The sequence below is a fragment of the Trachypithecus francoisi genome, unplaced genomic scaffold (assembly GCF_009764315.1).
Source record: "Trachypithecus francoisi isolate TF-2019V2 unplaced genomic scaffold, Tfra_2.0 Lachesis_group17, whole genome shotgun sequence".
NCBI classification, from domain to species: Eukaryota; Metazoa; Chordata; class Mammalia; order Primates; family Cercopithecidae; genus Trachypithecus; species Trachypithecus francoisi.
The window spans coordinates 17,974,553-17,986,644 of NW_022681462.1; the positions used below are offsets into that span (position 1 = coordinate 17,974,553).

The following is a 12,092-nucleotide window of genomic DNA, read 5'->3' on the forward strand; positions in this document are numbered from 1 at the left end:
TACTCCACATATCAACCACAGAATATACATGCTCCAAGATTGACCACATGTTTGGCCATAAAGCAGGTCTCAATAAATTTTTTAAAATATCAAAATTATACTAACCATACTCTCACACTACAGTGGAATAAAAATATAAATCAGTGCCAAGAAGTTCTCTTAAAGCCACACAGTTAAATGAATATTAAAAAATTTGTTCCTGAATGACTTTTGTGTTAAACAATGAAATTAAGGTAAAAATCAAAACAATCTTTGAAATAAATGAAAACAGAGGCAAAATATACCAAAATCTCTAGGTGCAGCAAAAGCAATGTTAAGAGGAAACTTTATAGCATTAAATGCCTACCTCAAAAAGCTAAAAAGATCTGAAATTAACAATGTAACAACATACCTAGAGGAAGTACAAAGACACAGACACACAAAAAACTAGCAGAATAAAAGAAATAACTAAAATCTGAGTAGTACTGAATAAAATTGAGACCCAAAAATTCATGCAAAAAATCAACAAAACCCCTTTCTGCCCGTGGACGCCGCCAAAGAAGCATCGTTAAAGTCTCTCTTCTCCCTGCCGTCATGTCTAAGTCAGAGTCTCCGAAAGAGCCCAAACAGCTGAGGAAGCTCTTCATTGGAGGGTTGAGCTTTGAAACAACCGATAAGAGCCTGAGGAGCCATTTTGAGCAATGGGGAACGCTCACGGACTGTGTGGTAATGAGAGATCCAAACACCAAGCGTTCCAGGGACTTTGGGTTTGTCACATATGCCACCATGGAGGAGGTGGATGCAGCTATGAATGCAAGGCCACACAAGGTGGACGGAAGAGTTGTGGAACCAAAGAGAGCTGTCTCAAGAGAAGATTCTCAAAGACCAGGTGCCCACTTAACTGTGAAAAAGATATTTGTTGGTGGCATTAAAGACGACACTGAAGAACATCACCTAAGAGATTATTTTGAACAGTGTGGGAAAATTGAAATGATTGAAATCATGACTGACCGAGGCCGTGGCAAGAAAAGGAGCTTTGCCTTTGTAACCTTGGACGACCATGACTCCGTGGATGAGACTGTCATTCAGAAATACCACACTGTGAATGGCCACAACTGTGAAGTTAGGAAAGCCCTGTCAAAGCAAGAGATGGCGAGTGCTTCATCCAGCCAAAGAGGTCGAAGTGGTTCTGGAAACTTTGGTGGTGGTCGTGGAGGTGGTTTCGGTGGGAATGACAACTTCGGTCGTGGAGGAAACTTCAGTGGTCGTGGTGGCTTTGGTGGCAGCCGTGGTGGTGGTGGATATGGTGGCAGTGGGGATGGCTATAATGGATTTGGTCATGATGGAAGCAATTTTGGAGGTGGTGGAAGCTACAATGATTTTGGCAGTTACAACAATCAGTCTTCAAATTTTGGACCCGTGAAGGGAGGAGATTTTGGAGGCAGAAGCTCTGGCCCCTATGGCGGTGGAGGCCAATACTTTGCAAAACCACGAAACCAAGGTGGCTATGGCGGTTCCAGCAGCAGCAGTAGCTATGGCAGTGGCAGAAGATTTTAATTAGGAAACAAAGCTTAGCAGGAGAGGAGAGCCAGAGAAGTGACAGGGAAGCTACAGGTTACAATAGATTTGTGAACTCAGCCAAGCACAGTGGTGGCAGGGCCTAGCTGCTACAAAGAAGACATGTTTTAGACAAATACTCATGTGTATGGGCAAAAAACTCGAGGACTGTATTTGTGACTAATTGTATAACAGGTTATTTTAGTTTCTGTTCTGTGGAAAGTGTAAAGCATTCCAACAAAGGGTTTTAATGTAGATTTTTTTTTTTTTGCACCCATGCTGTTGATTGCTAAATGTAATAGTCTGATCGTGACGCTGAATAAATGTCTTTTTTTTAGTGTGCTGTGTAAAGTTAGTCTACTCTGAAGCCATCTTGGTAAATTTCCCCAACAGTGTGAAGTTAGAATTCCTTCAGGGTGATGCCAGGTTCTATTTGGAATTTATATACAACCTGCTTGGGTGGAGAAGCCATTGTCTTCGGAAACCTTGGTGTAGTTGAACTGATAGTTACTGTTGTGACCTGAAGTTCACCATATTACCCAAGCAAAATCATGGAATTACTGGTTATAAAAGTGATTGTTGGCACATCCTATGCAATATATCTAAATTGGATAATGGTACCAGATAAAATTATAGATGGGAATGAAGCTTGTGTATCATCCGTTATCATGTGTAATCAATAAACGATTTAATTCTCTTGGAAAAAAAAAATCAACAAAACCAAAAGCTTGGTGTTTGAAAGGATAAACCAGATGGATTAAGTGCTAGCTAGATTCACAAAGAAAACAATAGAAGATTTTTAAAAAACACAGAATCAGAAATAAAAAGGGTGACATTACAATGACCCCACAGAAATACAAAAGATCTTCAGAGATGATTATGAACACCTGTATGCACACAAACTAGAAAATGTAGAGAAAACGGATAAATTCCTATAAATACACCAACTCCCAAGATTGAATCAGGAAGAAATTGAAACACTGCACAGATCAGTGTTAAGTTCTGAAATTGAATCAGTGATAACACTTTTTAAAAACCTGTCAACCACAAAAAGCCCCAAACCAGATACATTCACAGCCAAATTCTGTAAGATGCACAAAGAGGAGCTAGTACCAGTTACACCAAAACTATTGCAAAAAATTGAGGAGGGGCTCGTCCCTAACTTATTCTACAAAACCTAGCATCACTCTGATACCAAAACCTAGCAAAGACACAAGAAAAAAACTAGAAGCCAATATCCCTGATGAACATAAATGCAAAAATCCTCAACAAAAAACTAGAAAAGCAAATACAAGAGTACACAAAAATTTAATTTACCATGATCAAGTAGGCTTTATTCCTGGAATGCAAGATTGGCTCAACTTATATAAATCATTAAATATGGTTCACCACATACACAGAATTAAAAACAAAGACCATATGATCCCCTCAATTGATGCAGAAAAAGCTTTTGATAAAATACAACGTCACTTCATGATAAAAACTCTCAGGAAACTAGGCATCAAAGTACCATACCACAGAATAATAAGAGCCATCTATGACAAACCCACAGCCAACACCATACTGAACAGGCCAAAGCTGGAAGCATTCCCCTTGAGAACTAGAACAAGACAAGGATATCCACTCTCACCACTCCCATTCAACATAGTACTGGAAGTGCTAGCCAGAGAAATCAGGAAAGAGAGAAATAAAAGGCATCCAAATAGAAGAAGAAGGAGTCATACTATCTCTTCACTGACAATATGATTCTATACCTAGAAAACCCTAAAGACTCCACTAAAAGGCTCCTGGATATCTGTGGAAAAACACATTGTAGGCACAGGGAACAGCCAGTACAAAAACCCTGCAAAATAGTGTGCTTGACATGCTTAACATGGAGGCCAAGATGACTGGAGAGCAGTAATGAAGGGAGAAGGTAATGGGAGATGTGGTCAGGAGGCAGTGGGTTGTGCAGATCATGTGAGGCTCTATTGAAAAATTTAGCTTTAACTTAGAGTATTTGGAAAGCCACATAAGTGGGAGGGTAAGAAAAGGCAGGGAGTTGGAAAACTGGCAGTGATAAGGGGCAAGATGATCTTGAGAGTAACGGTAGATATCAGAGGTGGTCAGATGCTGCACATATTTTGAGAATACAGCCAAAAGGTATAGATAGATTGAGTGTGGGGAGTGATAAAAGGAAGTCAGAGGTAAATATAACAGGTTTTTGTTTTGTTTTTTTTTTCTTTTGCCTGAGCAATTGGAAAGATAAAATCATTTTGATAAGGGGCAAGCTGTAGAAGCAGCAGACTTTCATAAGAGGAAGGTGCAGATATCAGGAGTTTGGATTTGAATAGGATAAGACTAAAATATTTATTAGACATCCAAATGGAGATGGAAAAAAGGCAGTTGGACACACGCATTTGTCATTCTGGGGAGAGGTATAAATTGGAGACAAAAAACTTGGAAGTCATCAGCATATAGAAGAGATTTAAAGATATGAAACTGAAACACCAAGGAGAGAGTATTGATAAAAAAGAGAAGAGGATAGAAGAGTGAGCCTTGGCTCATTGCACTGATGACCCTGGACATTAGAACATCCTTTATCAAATGTGTCTTTTGCAAATATTTCCTCACAAGCTGTGGCTTAGTTTTTCATTCTGACAGTGTTTATCATAGAGCACAAGTTTTTAATTTTAATAAAGCCAGACTTATCAGTTCTTTCTTTCATGGGTTATGTCTTTGGTGTTGCATCTAAAATACCAAGCTCAAGTTTATCTACATTTTCTTCTATGTTATCTTCTGAAATTTTTACAGTTTTGTACTTTACATTTAGGATTGTGATCCATTTTGAGTTAATTTTTGTGAAGGGTGTAGGATCTACGCCTAGATTCATTTTTTTTTTTTTTTTTGCATGTGGACATCCAGTTATTCTAGCACCATTGTTGAAAAGACCTTTTGCTCCATTGTATTACCTCTGCTTCTTTGTTCAGGTCAGTTGACTATATTTATATGGGTCTATTTCTGGTCTATTATGTTTCATTGATCCATTTGTCTATTCTTTTGCCAATTTCACACTATCTTAGTTGTGGCTTTGTAGGATTTCTTAGTCAGATTGCACCAGTCCTACTTTGTTTTCCCCTTTCAATATTGTATTGGCTATTTTGGGTCTTTTGCCTGTCCATATCAACCCCAGAATCAGTTGGAAAATATCCACAAAATAGCTTTAAGATTGCACTGAATCTCTAAATCAAATTAGGAAGAACTGACATTTTGACAATATTGTCTTCTTCTTCATGAACGTGGAATATTTCTCTATATATTCCTTTGATTACTTTTATCTGAGTTTTGTCATTTTCCTCATCTTGTACATGTTTTGCTAGATTTATATCTAGGCATTTTATTTTTAGGGGTGCTAATGCAAATGATAAATTGAATTTTTAATTTAAAATTCTGCCTGTTCACTGCTGTTTCCTGAACCTTGCTATAATTATTGGTTGCAGAATTTTTGGTTGATTCTTTAAGATTTTCTGCATTTGACTGGTGAACAAAGAGATTTCTTTTTTGTTTTTTTCAATCTCTATACCTTTTGTTTCCTTTTCTTGCCTTATTACCTTAGCTGGGATTTCCAATATGATGCTGAAAAGGAGTGTGAGAGGACATCCTTACCTTGTACCTGATCTCTTAGGCTGTGGGAAAACTTCAAGTATCTTGCCATTAAGTACGATGTTAGCTGCAGGATTTTTGTAAATATTTTGTGTCAAGTTAAGGAAGATTTCTTCTATTCCTAGTCTACCTAGAGGTTTTATCATGAATGGGTGTTAGATATTATCTGCATCTATTGCTATGAACACGTTATTTTTCTTCTTTAGTCTGTTGATGTGATATATTACAGTAATTAATTTTCATTGTTGAACCAGCATTGAGGACTTGGGATGAATCCTACTTGGTTGTGGTGTATAATTATTTTTACACCTTGTTGAATTTGAATTGCTATTATTTTGTTGAGGAGTTTTGCATCTTATTTCAGTGAAAGATACTGGTCTTAAATGGTTGGTAGAATTCACCAGGGAACACATCTGGGCGTGGTGATTTCTGTTAATGAGGTTAATTATTAATTCAATTTCTCTAATAGATATAGGCTTTTCAAATTGTCTGTTTCTCCCTGTGAGAGTTTTGACAGTTTCTTGTTTCTTTCAAGAAATCGGTCCATTTCATTCAGGTTATCAAATTTGTGGGCACAGAGTTTTCATAATATTTATTATTCTTTTAATGTCTTTGGGATCTGCGGTAATAGTCCTTTCATTTTTAATATTAGCAATTTCTGTTTTCCATATTTTCTTAGATAACTTAGGTAGAGACTTACTGATTTTATTAATTTTGTCAAAGAACCAGCTTTTGGTTTTATTATCTCTTTTATCTGTTTTCAATTTCACTGATTTCTGCTCCAATTTTTATTATTTCTTTTCTTGTGCTTACTTTGGATTTACTTGGCTCTTTTTTCTTAGTTGCCTAAGATGGAAGCTTAAGTGATTAATTTTAGAGTTTCCTTCTTTTCTAATTATGCATTTAATACTATAAATTTCCCCTCTAAGCACTGATTTCAGAACATTCCACAAATTTTGATACTTTGTCTTTATCTTCATTTAGTTCAGAGTATTTTCAAATTTCTCTTGAGATTTCTTCTTTGACTCATATATTTTTTAGAAATGTATTGCTCAGGAATTTCGTTCCAAGATGGCCGAATAGAAACAGCTCCAGTCAGCAGCTCCCAGTGTGATCAACGCAGAAGATGGGTGATTTCTGCATTTCCAACTGAGGTACCTAGTTCACCTCAGTGGGACTGGTTGGACAGTGGGTGCAGCCCTCGGAGGGCAAGCCAAAACAGGGCTTGCCCTCCTCACCCAGAAAGCACAAGGGGTCACCTCACCCAGAAAGCACAAGAGGTCAGGGGATTTCCCTTTCCTAGCCAAGAGAAGCCATGACAGACTGTACCTGGAAAATCGGGACATTCCTGCCCAAATACTGTGCTTTTCCAATGGTCTTAGCAAATGGCACACCAGGAGATTACATCCTGCACCTGGATCAGCAGGTTCCACACCCATGGAGCCTTGCTAACTGCTAGCACAGCAGTCTAAGTTCAACCTGCCAGGCAGCAGCCTGGCAGGGGGAGGGGCGTCTGCCATTGCTGAGGCTTGAGTAGGTAAACAAAGCAGCTGGGAAGGTCAAACTGAGCAGAGCCCACCACAGCTCAGCAAGGCCTGTTGCCTCTGTAGATTCCACCTCTGGGGGCATGGCATAGCTGGACCACAGGCAGCAGAAACTTCTGCAGACTCACACATCCCTGTCTGACAGCTCTGAAGAGAGCAGTGGTTCCCCCAGCATGGTGTTTGAGGTCTGAGAATGGACAGACTGCCTCCTCAAGTGGGACCCTGATCCTTGTGTAGCCTAATTGGGAGATACCTCCCAGTAGGGGCCGGCTGACACCTCATACAGGCCGCTGCTCCTCTGTGATGAAGCTTCCAGAGGAAGGATCAGGTAGCAATATTTGCTGTTCTGCACCCTCTGCTGATGATACCTAGGCAAACAGCATCTGGAGTGGACCTCTAAAAACCTCCAACCGACCTGCAGCTGAGGGTCCTGACTGTTAGAAGGAAACTTAACAAAGAGAAAGGAACAGCATCAACATCAATAAAAAGAACATCAACAAAAAGGACATCCACGCCAAAACCCCATCTTTAGGTCACCAACATCAAAGACCAAAGGTAGATAAAACCACAAAGATGGGGAGAAACCAGAGCAGAAAAGCTGAAAATTCTAAAAACCAGAGCACCTCTTCTCTTTCAAAGGATTGCAGGTCCTCGCCAGCAACGGAACAAAGCTGGATGGAGAATGCCTTTGATGAGTTGATAGAAGTAGGCTTCAGAAGGTCAGTAATAACAAACTTCTCCAAGCTAAAGGAGGATGTTTGAACCCATCTCAAGGAAGCTAAAAACCTTGAAAAAAAATTAGACGAATGGTTAACCAGAATAAACAGTGTAGAGAAGACCTTAAATGACCTGATGGAGCTGAAAACCATGGCATGAGAACTACGTGACACGTGCACAAGCTTCAATAGCCAATTCGATCAAGTGGAAGAAAGGGTATCAGTGATTAAAGATCAAATGAATGAAATAAAGCAAGAAGAGAAGTTTAGAGAAAAAAAGAGTAAAAAGAAATAAACAAAACCTCCAGGATATATGGGACTATGTGAAAAGACCAAATCCACCTTTGATTAGTGTACCTCAAAGTAACAGGGAGAATGGAACCAAGTTGGAAAACACTCCTCAGAATATTATCTGGGAGAACTTCCCCAAAATATCAAGGCAGGCCAACATTCAAATTCAGGAAATACAGAGAACACCACAAAGATACTCCCTGAGAAGAGCAACCCCAAGATACGTAATTGTCAGATTCACCAAAGTTGAAATGAAGGAAAAAATGTTATGGGCAGCCAGAGAGAAAGGGTGGGTTACCCATAAAGGGTAGCCCATCAGACTAATAGCAGATCTCTTGGCAGAAACTCTACAAGCCAGAAGAGAGTGGGGGTCAATATTCAACATTCTTAAAGAAAAGAATTTTCAACCCAGAATTTCATATCCAGCCAAATTAAGCTTCATAAGTGAAGGAGAAATAAAATCCTTTACAGACAAGCAAATGCTGAGAGGTTTTGTCACCACCAGGCCAGCCTTACAAGAGCTCCTGAAGGAAGCACTACACATGGAAAGGAACAACTGCTGCCAGCCACTGCAAAAACATGCCAAGTTGTAAAGACCATCGATGCTAGGAAGAAACTGCATCAACTAATGGGCAAAATAACCAGCTAACATCATAATGACAGGAACAAATTCACACATAACAATATTAACCTTAAAAATGCCCCAATTAAAAGACACAGACCAGCAAATTGGATAGAGTCAAGACCCATCAGTGTGCTGTATTCAGGAGACCCATCTCACATGCAGAGAAATGCATAGGCTCAAAATAAAGAGATGGAGGAAGATCTACCAAGAAAATGGAAAGAAAAAAAAAAGCAGGGGTTGCAATCCTAGTACCTGATAAAACAGACTTTAAACCACCAAGATCAAAAGAGACAAAGAAGGCCATTACACGATGGTAAACGGATCAATTCAACAAGAAGGGCTAACTATCCTAAATATATATATGCCCAATACAGGAGCACCCAGATTCATAAACCAAGTCTTTAGAGACTTACAAAGAGACTTAGACTGCCACACAATAATAATGGGAGACTTTAATACCCCACTGTCAATATTAGACAGATCAATGAGATAGAAGGTTAACAAGGATATCCAGGACTTGAACTCAGCTATGGCAGTTTGTATTTCTGTGGGATCAGTGGTGATATCGCATTCATCTTTTTCTATTGTGTCTATTTGATTCTTCTCTCTTTTCTTCTTTATTAGTCTTGTTAGCGGTCTATCAATTTTGTTGATCTTTTTAAAAAACCAGCTCCTGGATTCATTGGTTTTTTGAAGGGATTTTTATGTCTCTGTCTCCTTCAGTTCTGCTCTGATCTTAGTTCAAGCAGACCTAATAGACATCTACAGAACTCTCCACCCCAAATCAACAGAATATACATTCTTCTCAGCACCACATCACACTTATTCCAAAATTGACCACATGGGTGGAAGTAAAGCACTCCTCAGCAAATGTAAAGGAACAGAAATCACAACAAACTGTCTCTCAGACCACAGTGCAATCAAATTAGAAAGCAAGATTAAGAAGCTCACTCAAAACCACACAACTACATGGAAACTGAACAACCTGCTCTTGAATGATTACTGGGCAAATAATGAAAAGAAGGAAGAAATAAAGATGTTCTTTGGAACCAATAAGAACAAAGAAACAATGTACCAGAATCTCCGGGACACATTTAAAGTAGTGTGTAGAGGGAAATTTATAGCACTGAACGCCCACAAGATAAAGCAGGAGGCCGGGCGCGGTGGCTCAAGCCTGTAATCCCAGCACTTTGGGAGGCCGAGACGGGTGGATCACGAGGTCAGGAGATCGAGACCATCCTGGCTAACACGGTGAAACCCCGTCTCTACTAAAAAAAATACAAAAAACTAGCTGGGCGCGGTGGCGGGCGCCTGTAGTCCCAGCTACTCGGGAGGCTGAGGCAGGAGAATGGCGTAAACCCGGGAGGCAGAGCATGCAGTGAGCTGAGATCCAGCCACTGCACTCCAGCCTGGGTGACAGAGCAAGACTCCGTCTCAAAAAAAAAAAAAAAAAAAGATAAAGCAGGAAAGATCTAAAATCGACACCCTAACATCACAATTAAAAGAACTAGAGAGCAAGAGCAAACAAATTCAAAAGCTAGCAGAAGGCAAGAAACAACTAAGATCAGAGCAGAATTGAAGGAGATAGAGACATAAAAAGTCCTTCAAAAAACCAATGAATCCAGGAGCTGGTTTTTTAAAAAGATCAACAAAATTGATAGACCGCTAGCAAGACTAATAAAGAAGTAAAAGAGAGAAGAATCAAATAGACACAATAAAAAATGACGAATGGGATATCACCACTGATCCCACAGAAATACAAACTACCATCAGAGAATACTATAAACACTTCTATGCAAATAAACTAGAAAACCTAGAAGAAATGGATAAATTCCTGGGCACATCCACCCTCCCAAGACTAAACCAGGAAGAAGTTGAATCTCTGAGTAGACCAATAACAGGCTCTGAAATTGAGGCAATAATTAATAGCCTACAAACCAAAAAAGTCCAGGACCAGATGGATTTACAGCCGAATGCTACCAGGGGTACAAAGAGGAGCTGGTACCATTACTTCTGAAACTATTGCAACCAATAGAAAAAGAGGGAATCCTCCCTAATTCATTTTATGAGGCCAGCATCATCCTGATACCAAAGCCTGGCAGAGACACAGAAAAAAGGAGAATTTCAGGTCAATATCCCTGACGAACATCGATGTGAAAATCCTCAATAAACTACTAGCAAATTGAACCCAGCAGAACATCAAAAAGTTTATCCACCATGATCAAGTCAGCTTCATCTCTGGCGTGCAAGGCTGGTTCAACATACACAGATCAATAAACATAATTCATTACATGAACAGAACCATCAACAAAAACCACATGATTATCACAATAGATGCAGAAAAGGCCTTTGACAAAATTCAGCAGCGCTTCATGTTAAAAACTCTCAATAAACTAGGTATTGATGGAACATATTTCAAAATAATAAGAGCTATTTATGACAAACCCACAGCCAATATCATACTGAATGGGCAAAAACTGGAAGCATTCCCTTTGAAAACCGGCACAGGACAAGGATGCCCTCTCTTACCGCTCCTATTCAACAAAGTGTTGGAAGTTCTGGCTAGGGCAATCAGGCAAGAGAAAGAAATAAAGGTTATTCAATTAGGAAAAGAGGGAGTTAAATTGTCCATTTGCAGACGACATGATTGTATATTTAGAAAACCCCATCGTCTCAGCCCAAAATCTCCTTAAGCTGATAAGCAACTTCAGCAAAGTCTCAGGATACAAAATCGAAGTGCAAAAATCACAGGCATTCCTATACACCAATAACAGACAAACAGAGAGCCAAATCATGAGTGAACTCCCATTCACAATTGCTTCAAAGAGAATAAAATACCTAGGAATCCAACTTAAAAGGGATGTGAAGGACCTCTTCAAGGAGAACTACAAATCACTGCTCAATGAAATAAAAGAGGACAAAAAGAAATGGAAGAAGATTCCATGCTCATGGATAGGAAGAATCAATATCGTGAAAATGGCCATACTGCCCAAGGTAATTTATAGATTCAATGCCATCCCCACCAAGCTACTGATGACTTTCTTCACATAATTGGAAAAAACTACTTTAAGGTTCATATGGAATGTAAAGAGAGCCCACATTGCCAAGTCAATCCTAAGCAAAAAGAACAAAGCTAGAGGCATCACGCTACCTGACTTCAAACTATACTACAAGGCTACAGTAACCAAAACAGCATGGTACTGGTATCAAAACAGAGATATAGACCAATGGAACAGAATAGAAGCCTCAGAAATAACACCACACATCTACAAACATCTGATCTTTAACAAACCTGACAAAAACAAGAAATGGGGAAAGGATTCCCTATTTAATAAATGGTGCTGGGAAAACTGGCTAGTCATATGTAGAAAGCTGAAACTGGATCCCTTCCTTACACCTTATACAAAAATTAATTCAAGATGGATTAAAGACTTAAATATTAGACCTAAAACCATAAAAACCCTAGAAGAAAACCTAGGCAATACCATTCAGGGTATAGGCATGGGCAAGGACTTCATGACTAAAACACCAAAAGCAAAGGCAACAAAAGCCAAAGTAGACAAACAGGATCTAATTAAACTAAAGAGCTTCTACACAACAAAAGAAACTACCATCAGAGTGAACAGGCAACCTACAGAATGGGAGAAAATTTTTGCAATCTACCTATCTGACAAAGGGCTAATATCCAGACATCTACAAATAACTTAAACAAATTTACAACAAAAAAAACAACCCCAT

General features: G+C 39.2%; 1 protein-coding gene across 1 annotated transcript; it reads left to right on the forward strand.

Annotated features, from left to right (window-relative positions):
• The first annotated feature begins 518 nt into the window (after nucleotides 1-518).
• Nucleotides 519-1,873, forward strand: LOC117099761 (heterogeneous nuclear ribonucleoprotein A1-like). The gene has a single exon (XM_033239265.1). It carries the CDS (start codon nucleotides 574-576, stop codon nucleotides 1,534-1,536), a length of 963 nt encoding a protein of 320 aa, XP_033095156.1. The 5' UTR covers nucleotides 519-573; the 3' UTR covers nucleotides 1,537-1,873.
• The last annotated feature ends 10,219 nt before the right edge of the window (nucleotides 1,874-12,092 follow it).